We start from the raw sequence: 14,015 nt of genomic DNA, 5'->3' as shown, positions 1-14,015 counted from the left end.
GACTATCGAGTAGCCAATGACGCAATACGAAAAATATTGAGCTGCAATATACTGTATATATGCATATATACATGTGACATACACATATAATCGATGATCAATCTGATCGGACGAATAAGAATATAAATAATTAAGGATATAAGTAATTTGTAAAAGAAGATCGTAAAAACTTAAACCGAAATTTGTTACTTTTTCCAAGAGTTATTGGAATTATATAATACTTCAAATTATATTGTATAATACATTAAATTATAATAGTTTTAAATGTATAACATTTCTTGTTTTATAAATTGTTTTTTGTTTTTTGAATTTGTTGATATATGTACATAATAGCATAGTACCTGTGCATAAATGTTATAGACTTCTACTGATTTTTAGAAGGCATGTACATCAAATTGGTTACTTCTTAAGAAGTATATGTACATCAGGAATCAAAAGCTACATCTTTGCTGCATTTTTTATTGCTTATTTTAACGCACCTCCTCACATTTAAGCTGTTTGGATTTGAGAATTGACTTTAAATATTGTAGTAGTATATCGTGAAAACTGGATAGACAATACTCAACATAAGTTCATTCTACTTAACCTTACATTCAATCGAGGTTAAGTTACACATGTATTATATTAGCTTTATTTTAGTATGACGTGTTTATTGAAACAATATAAATTCGAGTGTCGGTGAGCTATTATTTAAGATATATATATACATATATATATACATATTGTGATTAAACTACTCAAATTTTTTGTAATATTTTCATGGTATATATCTATGAAAAACAAAATATTTTCATAAGATATTAGTCACGATATGTAAAATAATTAGAAATTTGTTTTATATAAACAAAAGTTATATTTATCATATGTTACTTATCTAGGGTTAGTTCAGTTTTGAACAAGAATAATCGATCTTATGGGAAAAATTACATGTTCGATAATTGTCCTGAAACTTGTTGGAATTCTGACGCGGTAAGGAAATCTTTTTTTGTACTTTCCTCCTATATTGTTATGTATTAATATATTCCTTACCTATTATTTTGTTTTAAAGTAATACATTTTGATGATGAAGTGATAAAATAAATCTTTTACAGTTTTTTTAAGTTATACTTAAAGAAACATATTAAACATATTGTATTAAATAAATGTTACATATATTATTACTACTAGTACATATTGTATGTTACAGGGAACTCTTCAGTGGATAATTATTGAATTTGAACAAGAATATAAAATAAGTTCATTTGAAATTGAATTTCAAGGTGGATTTGTTGGCAAAAATTGTCATTTAGAAGTTGGTAATAAAGAAACTAAATTTCATGAGTCGTTTTATCCAGAAGACAAAAATACGATACAAATTTTCATTTTGACAAATCCAGTAAAAGCAAAAACTTTTAAATTTGTATTTAATGAAAGTACAGATTTCTTTGGTAGAATTATTATATACAAATTATCTTTACACTCATAAAATATTGTAGCAAGCATTATTTTTTACAAAAAATAAATGTAATTAAATATTACATATGTCTTTTTGACTAAATTTTTGATGTTGTAAATGAAGTGAAAATTGATTTAAAAAATAGATATCTATAAATAAAGAAAAGATGAGGAAAACATTATAATTTAATTTCCGATCTCATTTATTTTTATATAAAATTGTTCTTATAATTTATTTTGAATATTTAAAACAGTGTGTATTTAAGATAGTTTATATATTCTATTAAATAATAATTAAGTTTAATCATTTCTTAATTATAAAGCTACATTTTGTATGTTAATGTATTAGTTTTACATGTAGTATATATAGAGATATTTATATCAATTTATATCTCTTAAACCCCAATTTATATCTCTTAAGTAATGAAAACTTATAATAAAATTATATATTTTGAAAAAACTCAAACATATCATTTACAGACTTCAATACCATCGTATTATGCACACACAGATATATATAGCAATGACAGACGCATTAATTAAATTACAAAATAATTATATTGAAAAGGAAAATATCAAATTAACACAAGTTATCTAAAAGTCTTAATTGCGTTAAGAATATCATAATTTCTGTTTGTAAATATTATAATTTATGTACAACAATCTTGCACAATGTGCATTGATATAAATTAAATCAGCTATTCAACTTAAACCCTGGAAACTTTCTTTTACTCTATACTCTATGTGATATCATAATACTATACACTATATACATACATAACTAGTGCATATTTATACTTTTTGCCTGTCTTTTATTTTAACGTTTGTTTTAGTATAACGTGAAATAGTACAAAAAGAGAAACCATGTTAGATCCGTTAATTTCTTTGCAGACTTTGTTTACAACAATGAGTCATGAAAGAGACAAACCTATGTAAAAGACAGGATTGAATGAGGTATATTCTTATACTTGTGATATATCAGTTAGCAGAAATAGCTGGTCCTAATTGCCTCATTAATTTGTAACATTCTTGAAGTCTCTTTCTATCACCTACCCTCTCAAGAGTTTTAGCAGCTTCTGCAAGCATGCCTGCACGTTCTCCAGGAGAGGCTAGTAATAGTGGAGGTAAATGTCGGCAAGCTAAACATAAAGCTACCGCATGTTCTCTTTCTCCAGTATATTGATCTTGCGAACGATCTTTTCCACAGATAATTGAAGAACGTGAATTTCTGTGATGTAAGCTACGGTCTAACAATATTTGAGTTTTCACTGGTGTTGCTCCTGCCATTATACGTGTTGTGGCTTCATAAACAAATACTCTTGCTAAAGTAGACTAAAAAGTACATAACAATTGTTAAAAATAATAATTAACTTATAAATTATAATATTAAAATATATATGTAAACTTACTGGAATATGCTGACATAATTGTCTCAAACAAGCTAAATCACGTTGAAAACCTCCAAGAGATATATTTGTAGTTAATTTTTCTAAATCATTATCTAATTCCTGCCAAAGTGTAGTTCGCATTTCAAGTAACCAATCACAAATCCACAATTGAGTAAGCTAAAAAAATAATCAAAGCTAATAAGAAAATTATTATTAATTTTGTAGATTTGATTGATTTGTTGGATTCAGGAACTGTTAAGTGCTATCTATTCCCAAGAAAAAGTTTTGATTCCATTTTCTACCATCCTGTAAAATATTATAAGCCAAATTCTCAGAAATCAATTCATTTCTTTTTAAATTAAGGACAAAGGAGTTGTTAAATCATCTGGTATGTAAAAAATTTTTTAGGAAAACTATTATACATAGGTAAAGAGAACCCCTTTTCAAATGGAGTGAGATATTAACATTTCTTTATTCGAATAGCTCTTATTAAATGGAATAATATTTAACTTGAATATTTTTTTACTTTGCACAGTTAAAGAGCTATGGCGAAAAATACATACTTCTCTTAAGAGAAACTTCAGAAGGTAAAAAGAGAAGAAAGGAGTGGAAAAATATGTATATAAATGTATTTTAAAGTGAGAATTATTTTAATAAATGTTTAAAATGATGTCTTTAGATTTCTAAACACTTATTAAGTCTTTCATAAATACTATTTTAAGCATTTTATAACATTAATGAAATAACCAATGTATGCGCAGTAAATACTTTTATGATTATATTTTCCTTCATTGTAGGAGTACTATCACTTTATATTTTATGTATCAGCATATTAAATATTTAATCATCATATAAGAAGATGATTAAATAATAAGGTTCATCTCTCTAAAGAATTTAAAATTAACATTGTTCATAAAATATTTCAAGAAATTACCTTTCTATTATCAAACAAATAGGTAAAAAAATATGTTTATAAAAAGCTCTAAATGTACCTAGAACTGCATTGAATTATTTATTAAATCTCTTTAATTGTGCAGAATAAAAAGAAGTGTTTCAAGTAAATGTTACTCTGTTTGATAAGAGTTACCTAAATAAAGAAAATGAATACCTCATTCCATTTAAGATAAATGAAGGAGGCTGCCTTTAAACTTTTCTTAGTAGTCTTAAAAAAATTTATTGCACTTCAAATGATTACCCCTCTGTCCTGTTTAATTTAGGAAAGAAAGAAAATATCTACAATAGAGAAAACAGTCTATAACATTTTATTTGGTCTACCCTATATATATATATATATATTTATCTATCACATATGACGCTGAGACCTGCCACAGAAGTTGCACTGTAGAAGTATTGCATAGTTATATTTCATGCAATGCAACTACAATGCACACTTGTAACAAGTAAGCAATTGCATAAATATATACTATAATATACTTAAAGTTACTACATACATAATTCATTATTTGATCATTTTCTTTTGTTTTATGAAAAAATGTGTAATGATATTCATTTTGAGAAGATAAATAATATGAAAAACAGATTTTTCAAAGACCATAAATTTCAAAAAATATAAAAAGAATTAAATATTTTATTTCCGTATTCAAATCATATGTTATATAATTTATTACTTCATAATTTCTAATTTTATTATCTATGTAAAATAAAAGCATTACAAAAAAATATAAGTAATTATAATAATTTTTGTATAAAAGAATTGAATATATTAATATATTATAAACATAATATTTAAATATCTTACCAAAACGTTTTGGGATGACTGTTGCTTGCAATTATAATAAACCAAACATTGTTCAAGCAATATTCCTGCCTGATCAATAAAACGCATAGAGACTGATTTAGTAGTCGCTTTTGCTGCTTGCAAAGCATTCAAAACAACATATGGCAGTGGACTAATACTGTTATTATTATTGCAAAGTTGGTAACATTTCTCATAAGGAAATTTGCTTTCAACAATGCTCCATGCTTGTGAATCGTCTTCTTTCAATCTCCAACATGCTGCTACATATATAACTGCTCCCCACCATAATCCAATTTCATCTTCGCAATCTAAAACATTAATTCACCAAATTCTATTTATTAGTTAAAGAAAAAAAAGGAAGGAAGAAATTTAATGCCATCCAATACCACCAATGAACTCATTAAACAAGATTTTATTTAAACTTACGTGTAACTGTAACTTTGTCAGTACATAAAAATCCAGCATCTATTCCAGCAGAAGCCATAATAGTTTGTCCATATTCTAATATTGAAGATAAATGAGCATCTCCAACAGTACCGGTTAAAATACGTAAACAATGTCCGATTAAATAATCTCTATATGCACGTGAAGCATATGATAAAGGATCAGCTTTACTAGTTTGAGAAGTAAATTCATTATCTGGTTGTTCTCCATATTGCCATTTTTGAAATGCTAAAAATTTAGCTCCTTCATCACTCATTATCCACTTTAATTTTGGTGGAACTGCACATGATGATAATAAAGTGCGCGCCTTGCCCAAATAATATTTATGAATAAATGGAAATAACGAGTGCTTGAAACACAATGCAACATTGATATATATTTCTGCTAATAATGATTTTGGAATAGTTTCTCCAGTGGCTTCTGCATAATTCACTGCAGAAAGAGCAAGATACAGAGTTCCACTCTTTGATCCTTCTGATAAATGTAGACATAACATATGCTGATAAATAATAGCCATTTCCATAGCTGATATCTCTGCTTGTTGTCGTGTAGTTTTTTCAGAAAACCATTTATGAGTATACAAAATCCATTTTCCAATCCATAATTTATGAAGAAGTTGTCTTATAATTTGCCACATAGTTGCAAGCCAAATTTCTGCGCGTGATGATGGATATGGTCGGCCTAAGTATTGCAAACATTGATGTAAATCTCGGCATGCTTGACTATATTCATTCTTCGATATATTGAATTCTGCTTGACGTCTCCATCGATGAAGTTCAAGGAAAATTTTACTGTCAGATGGTAGTATTGGATCACCATATAGCAATAGTCTGCAAAGTCCGCCAATTAAAAGTATAGCATTTGTTAGCCATAAAAACACATTGCTCCACACTGGATTTTCAAGATCTGATTGATCTACAAAAAGGTTAATAATAGTATTACTCGTTATACATAGTAACATATATAACAATTAGTATAATGTGATAACATTATTATTATACTGTATATTATAATGTAATAGCATTGTAATTATTATATTATGATACCTTGATAATTAAGAATTGTACGACCATCCAATTTTGTGTTTATATAATCAGAATTGAATCTTCCAACATTATTTATCAAAAAACCTAAAGGATTAAATGCTAAAAAGAGGAGCATAAATCCACAAATCGTAAGCCTAGTATGATCTCTCATGCCTTGATTTGTAAGAACAGATGCTGAATCAACATTTTGTAACAAATCTGGATCATCTTTTATAGATGAAGGAGATTGAGGAGATAATGGTGCTGGTGCTGGAGATAAAGATGATTCACTTGAATCTGATCTAGGTGGTGTAAGTTCACCGCATACTAATAAATCGCGCAAATTTTGCCTTTGAGCAGCCAATTTTAACGACATATTTTCTGCTTTTAATCTTGCATTAGAATTTTGAAGAAACCTAAAATTTTCATTGTTTCTAATAAAAAGTTTCGTCAATTTATAACAAATATTTTAAAAGTCAAACACATATTAACATAATATACCTAATATAATCAATAGTTTTTCTCAAAATTGCTGATTTATTCAGTTTAGCATCTACTCCAACAATGATATTCTTCAATTCAATGATTTTATCATTAATTGATGTTCTGTAACGTCGTTCTATGGCATTATGAGCACTACGTTTTACTTCTTTTACTCTTGGTACACCTATATGTGTATTTGTACTTAATCGATTAATCTGTACTTTATCAGTATCTAATACAACTGGAATACCTGAATAAAAATTAGAATATAACAAATTTAATAAAAATTAGGATATAATAAATTTAATAAAAATCTCATGATGTCATATATTCTTACCAGCAGTTAAAACTGTTCCATTAGCAGTATTTACTAAGGTATGTATCTGGTGTGGTACAGATGTTGAACTAACAGCTTGTGATCCCCTAGAATAAACAACTGATTCTGATTTTATAAGTTTAGCTGGTAAAAGCAACTGTCTTTGTTGTGTCACTGGTGCTATAGTTACAACAGGAGACTGGACACTGAAGTTTAGGTTTTGTGGTATAGCATATTGTGAACTAAATACTGTAGGTGCTGGTGTGACAGATATTCTTTGTGCTCTATTTTGTATAGAAGTTATATCCTGTAATTGTGGTCGTTGCTTTTGTTGTTGAGATTGTTGAGTGACACAAGGAACTTGTTGTGTATTTTCTGTTATTGCTGGAGCTAATATTACATTTCCACTTGGTACAGATTTGATAATATTTGGATCCTCATAATCATGAAATTCTTTAAAATCTTTTAGTTCTTTACTATTATTAAAGTTTAAAAAATCCAATCCCTCTGTATCCATGCCTAAAGGCTCTTCCAATTGTGATAATAATGCATCGTCGCTAAATAAATTTTCATTTTTCAACAATTCACTTTCACAGTTTGTAAGAAGTTCTGTAATAAAAAAAATTTAAGATAGTGATGTAACATATACAAAAACAAAATCTCTCTCTCTCTCTCTTTTTCTGTCACATGTAATAACAAATAAAATAATATGTAATGATATTTTCATATTAATCATATAAAATGTTATAATTACATTAAAAAGATATGCTGTTGATTACAACTGTTGATATAAATTAAAGACTGTTTAATTCATTTCTAGAAAATAATTTGACTACAATTCTTTAAATAAGTAAATATATATAATAAACGATTATAATCATATTCTTAATTTAAAACAAATTTATTATTTAAAAAATTATATAAAATCGCATAAAAATCACTGAAAAATAAAATTATATAAAAACAAATGGGTAACAAATAAAAAATAAAAATAATATAATTTAAAAATATGGGGAAATTACTATTTCATTATAGCTTTTAAAACAAAATGATAAAAAATATTTTGATAAATATTAAATACAACATACCATCGATACCAGTTACTTCATTCAAATTAAAGCTGTCGTTCGATTGAAAATTAGAAAAATCGTTATCTTGTGTAGTAGTCCACCCTCCAGGATCTGCCATTGTGGCGTAATATTTGTCAAATATTTATTTTCACTAAATAAATTCAATGATTAAAACAAAACGAAGCACTGATATGTCAAACGTAATAACTAACAAATTACGAAGTCACCCGACCTTTACCGCGTCCAATCACAGAAGCTCTACAGATCGGATGATATTACGTCAGTATGTGTTGCTAAACTAACAAAATTTATTGTAGAATATGGACGGATTTTTATGAAAAACGTTACTATTAATATTTTTATTAAATCTTTTGATGAATAACAATGTTTATGAAATGTTTTATAAATAATTCTCTAAATTATCCATTTTAATCTTCAAATTAAAAACAATAAATATTTTAAAATATTCTATGATCTTAAAAAATTAAAACCAAATACAAAAATAAAAACATAAAAAATATGTAATATATAAGTATAGAATCTTTTATTAAGATTCTTTACTATTTGATAGGAAAATTTTATATTTACTTTAAATTCATAGTTATAAGTAAATATAAATAAATAATTACAAGTTTGAAAACGTTGGTATATATTATAAAATTTAAAAAACTACTACAAATTCAAGTATTTATTAAGCAATTGCAAATGTTAGTTTGTACAGATGTTCATTATCGTATTTGATAGTATTCCATGCTATAAGGCTGATTCCTTTTTATTTTTGAGAGGTTATTTGAATGTTCATTTACAAGCAAACATGTTTCAAGCTTTTCGTAAGTCAAGTCGAGTAAAAATATCTACTGCTTGTAATTTTCACTCATCAGTATGTATTTGACAAATAATATTGCTAATGATAGTATTACTAATGCAATATTCATAATATTTGGTATTTCTAAATATGTACTAATATTGTTTATGTACCAAAGCAGTTGCAATGTGTCAAAGAAAAAACTTTTTCTCAAAAACTAGCGGATGGGCCTAACTTAGAACATTTTATTGCTGGTACCTACAAAGAATATAATGGAAAGTTGAAGTTAGAAAAAGGTGATAAATCTCGATTGAAATTGCCACCTTGGCTAAAGACAAAAATCCCAATGGGTAAAAATTATAGTAGAATAAAGTCACAATTAAGACGATTACAATTAAGCACTGTATGTGAAGAAGCACGATGTCCTAATATTGGGGAATGTTGGGGAGGTGGTACACATGGAACAGCAACGGCTACTATTATGGTTTGTATTATTAACTCTATATATCTCATTGTTTTGTAATTTTGTTTAAAAAGGTGATTTAATTAAAAATATACAGGTTGTACACATAATTGATGTTATGATTTTTTGGTTACTTCTGATGGTTTAACAGAAAAAAGTTCTAAATAAAAATTAATCGGTGTCTAGCCAGTTGCAAATTGCTACATAAAAAATTTCCAAAAACTTGTTTTTGTGATAAGATATCAAGGTCACTTTGATGTTCTCAAATTTATTTTTTCATTTTAAATTTATTTTTGGCTTTATGTTGTTGTAGCTGATATTCAGAGGAGTTTAACGACCTATTATACCATGGCTTTAAGATGATCCTCGAAATTTTTGCTTAATCAGGAGGAATAGAGAATTGTATATGTTGAGAATTATTTTATAGATGGAATATGAATAACATAAAATAGGAAGAAACATACCTTGATATTACACTATCTCTGTATGTTCAATTACAACAAATGCTTGAATTATAGCCCATAGTTTTGTAAATATAATCCTGACTGATGTAATAAGTTTGTAGTAGGTGCTGCTGTCAGAATAAATTTGCATGCATGCTATATAGATTTGCTGTTTTAGATCCTTAATAGATTTGTTTTCTGCGGAGTCATCTGTAGTCTAAAGGTCTATCCTGAGTTTATTCAAAATATCAAACATCTAGAGGAGTGAATCTGTACAGTGTACATGGAAGTTTGCTCTGATAGCATTATAGTAACAATTACTACACATTTACGGCATCGGTCCAAATTATATTTACAAAACCATCGGCTACAATTCAAGTATTTGTTGTAATCGAACACATGGAAATAATGTAATATCAAAGTATGTTTTTTTTCTATTCTATGTTATTCATAGTCCACCTATAAAATAATCCTTAGCATACACAATTCTCCATTCCTCCTAATTAAATGGAAGTTTGGAGTCAAGGTCATAGTATAGTAGATTGTTGAACTCATCTTGATATCAGATACAACAATGTGAAGTAAAAAATGCTGTGTCACTTAAAAACGACAAAGTAACCTTAATACCTTATCTAAAAAATAACTTTTTAGAATTTTTTTAAATGGCAATTTGTAGCTGGCTAAATACTAATTAACTTTTGTTTGGAACATTTTTTTTGTCAGATCATCGGAAGTACCCAAAAATTAGTGGCAACAATTATGTGCTACACCCTGTATAAGCTAATGATTATGTGCTTTATATTAAAAGTGATAAAAGTTAGCAAAATGTAAATTTATTCATCATGCACAACATTTCATAGTATAAATTTTCACATTGCTATTTAGTAATTTCATTACGTAATACTTTTACTAAAATCTAATTATTTGTTGCAATACTGTCAAGTGACAATTGGGTTTTATCCAAAAAGGTTAATTAGTTATATATGAGAATATAATAGTGGAAAACAATTTAATATAGTTAATGGGCGATACATGTACCCGTGGTTGTCGTTTCTGTTCTGTAAAAACATCACGCACACCATTACCATTAAATCCGGAGGAACCAGTAAATACGGCAACTGCAATAACAGATTGGGGTTTGAATTATGTTGTACTTACATCGGTAGACAGAGATGGTTAAGTAGTTTGTACATTTTTTAATTTATGTATATACCAAAATTATTATGTTTCTTATGTCAAAATTATATATTGTAATAGATTTAAGTGATGGTGGAGCTAGTCATATTGCAGAAACAGTGAAGGAAATTAAAAAAAGGTGCATAATTTTATCACCTTATTTTGTCTATTATTATAACAAAGTACTTTGCAATTATATATTAAATAAATATTTTATATATGTGCCTTTTATATTTTTGCAGAAGTAATATTTTAGTGGAATGTTTAGTACCAGATTTTAGGGGAGACAAAAATTGTGTTAAAATAATTGTAGATTCTAATCTTGATGTGTTTGCTCATAATATTGAAACTGTTGAACGTTTAACTCCATTTGTTAGAGATAGACGAGCTGAATATAGGTAAGGTACATATTGTAGCTTTTGTAACTTTTTTTTAGTAAACTTAGAAATATATGTATTTTCGTGTATTTTTTAGACAATCGTTGAAGGTATTAGAAACAGCAAAGGAATGCAATCCAGAATTAATTACAAAATCATCGATAATGTTAGGATTAGGGGAAACTGATGAAGAAATTGAGCAAACAATGACAGACTTAAAAGAAGCAGGTGTAGATGCTTTGACACTTGGCCAATATATGCAACCTACAAAAAGACATTTAAAAGTAATTGAATATATTACACCTGAAAAATTTAAAAAGTGGGAAAATATTGGAAATGAACTAGGATTTTTATATACTGCAAGTGGTCCATTAGTGCGTTCATCATATAAAGCTGGAGAATTTTTCTTAACAAATATATTAAAAAAACGTAGAAACAAACAGATTGAAAACCAATAAACATATTTGTTTTAATTGTAATTGAAAATACTTGTGTATTCATGTATAATAGTACAAATTATTGTATATCTGTACATAAAGGAATACTATCAAATCATGTAGATAATTTTAATTACGTGGCTAAAGAAATGTATTATATATATTGAAAATTAACAAAATTTTCATGATTCATGACATCCTATTGTTGTATTGAATATAATGAGGAAAAATACAATTTTTAAACGTAAAATGCAAATTCATTTTAAATGTATACATAAAATATGCTATAAAGTAAATTATTTTTAATCTGTGTCCATTGCAACTGTAACTTGTGGGTCTTGTGGACCTTCATCAGAAGGTGGAGGTTGTGGAGGTTTAGAATCTTGTTCTACATCTGGTTCAGTAGGTTTACTACGTTTGTCATCTTCAATTTGAGATAAATAGACAGAAATTGCATCTTCATCATATATTTTAAAATCTGTACCTTTTCCCACTACTGCGATAGAGACATTCTGTAATAAAATAATTTCTCTTATAATATATCTTACATAAGATTTAAAAAATACTTATATGCTAAATTTATAAGAAAAATAGGAGAGAAGAAATTTTCACAATTTTTTATACAATTTCCATGGCCTTTTGCTGAATACGACTAAAAACTCGAAAACCATGACAAATTAAAAAATTTATTAAAATCATTTTATTACATATAAAAGATGGTAAAACTTTGCCTTCTTTCACTTTTTTCACAAATCTACTACTTATGAAAGAAACATTGGAAACTAATAGAATGAACATCTTTCATTTACCTTTACTGATAAATCAACTTCATTTGGCAATGTATCTCTTAAAGCACGAAGACCATGTTTTATTAGTTCATCAAGATCACATGATAAAAGTTCATTAAGATGTTTTTCTAAGTATGTACGAGCACTTTGAGAACGTGCACCAATAGCCATTGCTTTACAATCAAAGTAATTTGATGATGGACATGTTTGATAAATATGTGGTCCTTGATCCTTTAGAAATATTAATAATACTTTAATAACAATTTATCTTTTGCTAGATAGTAATCAACCATTTAATCACATCTACCTACATCATACCCAGCAATAAGTAAACCTACTCCATATGGTCTTCTATCATATCTTTGAGTACATGTTTGCAATTTATTTCCCAGGGATGCAAGTAGCCGACTTACAGGTAATAGATCATCATGAGAATATTTATAATTTAAACATTCAGTTCGCATATATCGACTATAAACAAATAAATAAAAATTCAAATCTTAATTTAATAAAGATTTTAAAACAATGATTATATTTTTATTAATAGTGACACAATATAATTGATATATTATGGTTTATGGTGTACCTCAACATCCTGGCATCAGCTGTTAAACCTGAGATAGAAATTCCCATATGTTTATCTATGGGAAATATCTTTTTCTGATGAGCAGATAACTCAGAAGAAGCTCTTTTCAGAGCAATAAGGACTGCATGAGTTTTATTTTTAAGTCCTACAGTAGCTGATCCTAATTTCACAGCTTCCATTGCATATTCTACTTGATGTAAACGTCCTTGTGGACTCCAAACTGTGACATCACTGTCGTATTGATTCCGGAACTGAAAAATATGAAAAATTTTTTATTATTATTTAATGTTTTATATTAACTAGTTTTATTCATTGTAGTTGTTATATGTTAAAATGAAAAAGAATATCAATATATGATATATACATAATTTAATTCCACGTACAAATTAACCCTTCTGATGATAAATATAGGTCCGCAAATGCCATAATAATGATGTGATATACTATATTATTATGTTTCGTGAAAAGAACTATGTAAAATACATACCATTATTGAATGTTATTTAATTGTAAATATAAAATGCTATTTATTATTTAAATTATTAATTTATTTAATAAATAACGTAAAGTTGTAAAATACTTATGACCAACAACGAATCTTTTTCATAAAACAACTGTCATGCAGCGGTATTATGATCAAATAAATAATAGAGAGGACACTCCTTTGCTATCAGCTTGATAGTGAAAGCGCTATCTAGTAAAGTTCTAAACTATCATAATTTTAGTTTAAGAAATTAGTAATCTCTATTTATAAATTTATAAATTTATAAATCTCTAATTTATAAATTGCTATAAACGCCTCTAAAATTATACTCAAAGTTATTTATTATTATTATAAAGTTTATTTCATCCAGCGTAATTATTATATGTATATGGTTCATTTTGTCTAAAAAATTGTATCAAATGTGTTAATCTTGAAATTTATTTTTAAGTTAAATTAGTGGAGAATTAATGAATAAAACTTCATTATATCAATTTGTTATTATTATAATAATAAGTATAATGAACGAACTTCATATAA

At 26.9% G+C, this 14,015-nt stretch overlaps 4 protein-coding genes across 6 annotated transcripts; 2 read left to right on the top strand and 2 right to left on the bottom strand.

Annotated features, from left to right (window-relative positions):
• Nucleotides 1-388: 388 nt before the first annotated feature.
• On the top strand, nucleotides 389-1,944 carry LOC117239935 (nuclear receptor 2C2-associated protein). Its single transcript, XM_033505771.1, has 3 exons — nucleotides 389-678; nucleotides 879-969; nucleotides 1,187-1,944. Exons 1-3 carry the CDS (start codon nucleotides 641-643, stop codon nucleotides 1,463-1,465), a joined length of 408 nt encoding a protein of 135 aa, XP_033361662.1. The 5' UTR covers nucleotides 389-640; the 3' UTR covers nucleotides 1,466-1,944.
• LOC117239866 (sterol regulatory element-binding protein 1) lies at nucleotides 1,856-8,176 on the bottom strand. Its single transcript, XM_033505705.1, has 8 exons — nucleotides 7,938-8,176; nucleotides 6,871-7,458; nucleotides 6,552-6,783; nucleotides 6,072-6,466; nucleotides 5,008-5,940; nucleotides 4,582-4,889; nucleotides 2,844-2,999; nucleotides 1,856-2,766 (listed from the first exon to the last, which is right to left on the bottom strand). Exons 1-8 carry the CDS (start codon nucleotides 8,035-8,037, stop codon nucleotides 2,413-2,415), a joined length of 3,066 nt encoding a protein of 1,021 aa, XP_033361596.1. The 5' UTR covers nucleotides 8,038-8,176; the 3' UTR covers nucleotides 1,856-2,412.
• A 337-nt stretch (nucleotides 8,177-8,513) lies between these two features.
• LOC117239888 (lipoyl synthase, mitochondrial) lies at nucleotides 8,514-11,870 on the top strand. 3 transcript variants are annotated; one of them, XM_033505734.1, is made up of 7 exons: nucleotides 8,514-8,556; nucleotides 8,623-8,799; nucleotides 8,906-9,208; nucleotides 10,649-10,805; nucleotides 10,888-10,945; nucleotides 11,049-11,204; nucleotides 11,281-11,870. In XM_033505734.1, the coding sequence occupies exons 2-7, from the start codon at nucleotides 8,641-8,643 to the stop codon at nucleotides 11,639-11,641; spliced, it is 1,194 nt and encodes a 397-aa protein (XP_033361625.1). In that variant the 5' UTR covers nucleotides 8,514-8,556; nucleotides 8,623-8,640; the 3' UTR covers nucleotides 11,642-11,870. The 3 variants fall into 3 exon arrangements, with proteins under 3 accessions (XP_033361625.1, XP_033361614.1, XP_033361619.1); XM_033505723.1 differs by having other exon boundaries at nucleotides 8,517-8,556; nucleotides 8,903-9,208; XM_033505728.1 differs by lacking the exon at nucleotides 8,514-8,556 and having other exon boundaries at nucleotides 8,594-8,799; nucleotides 8,903-9,208.
• Nucleotides 11,647-13,642, bottom strand: LOC117239914 (proteasome subunit alpha type-1). The gene is made up of 5 exons (XM_033505754.1): nucleotides 13,482-13,642; nucleotides 12,995-13,245; nucleotides 12,720-12,879; nucleotides 12,430-12,639; nucleotides 11,647-12,132 (listed from the first exon to the last, which is right to left on the bottom strand). Exons 1-5 carry the CDS (start codon nucleotides 13,482-13,484, stop codon nucleotides 11,923-11,925), a joined length of 834 nt encoding a protein of 277 aa, XP_033361645.1. The 5' UTR covers nucleotides 13,485-13,642; the 3' UTR covers nucleotides 11,647-11,922.
• Between the last annotated feature and the right edge of the window lie 373 nt (nucleotides 13,643-14,015).

This window comes from Bombus vosnesenskii, unplaced genomic scaffold, assembly GCF_011952255.1.
Source record: "Bombus vosnesenskii isolate JDL3184/JDL3185 unplaced genomic scaffold, Bvos_JDL3184-5_v1.1 scf7180000013264, whole genome shotgun sequence".
NCBI lineage: Eukaryota > Metazoa > Arthropoda > Insecta > Hymenoptera > Apidae > Bombus > Bombus vosnesenskii.
The sequence above is the reverse complement of the archived record's forward strand: the minus strand, read 5'-3'. Positions and strand labels throughout refer to the sequence as shown.

Bases quoted from the DNA above. Each gene is read 5' to 3' on its own strand.
- LOC117239935 (XM_033505771.1), top strand. From the start codon at position 641: ATGACGTGTTTATTGAAACAATATAAATTCGAGTGTCG. The intron at 679-878 runs GTGAGCTATTAT...TTACTTATCTAG, and splicing joins CAATATAAATTCGAGTGTCG to GGTTAGTTCAGTTTTGAACA. The intron at 970-1,186 runs GTAAGGAAATCT...TGTATGTTACAG, and splicing joins CTTGTTGGAATTCTGACGCG to GGAACTCTTCAGTGGATAAT.
- LOC117239866 (XM_033505705.1), bottom strand. From the start codon at position 8,037: ATGGCAGATCCTGGAGGGTGGACTACTACACAAGATAACGATTTTTCT. The intron at 6,467-6,551 runs GTATATTATGTT...TGAAAATTTTAG, and splicing joins AAAACTATTGATTATATTAG to GTTTCTTCAAAATTCTAATG. The intron at 3,000-4,581 runs GTAAGATATTTA...TTATTTTTTTAG, and splicing joins AGTCATCCCAAAACGTTTTG to CTTACTCAATTGTGGATTTG.
- LOC117239888 (XM_033505723.1), top strand. From the start codon at position 8,641: ATGTTCATTATCGTATTTGATAGTATTCCATGCTATAAGGCTGATTCC. The intron at 8,800-8,902 runs GTATGTATTTGA...TATGTACCAAAG, and splicing joins CTTGTAATTTTCACTCATCA to CAGTTGCAATGTGTCAAAGA. The intron at 10,806-10,887 runs GTTAAGTAGTTT...ATATTGTAATAG, and splicing joins TACATCGGTAGACAGAGATG to ATTTAAGTGATGGTGGAGCT.
- LOC117239914 (XM_033505754.1), bottom strand. The intron at 12,880-12,994 runs GTACACCATAAA...ATTTGTTTATAG, and splicing joins GCTGATGCCAGGATGTTGAG to TCGATATATGCGAACTGAAT. The intron at 12,640-12,719 runs GTAGGTAGATGT...ATATTTCTAAAG, and splicing joins TACTTATTGCTGGGTATGAT to GATCAAGGACCACATATTTA.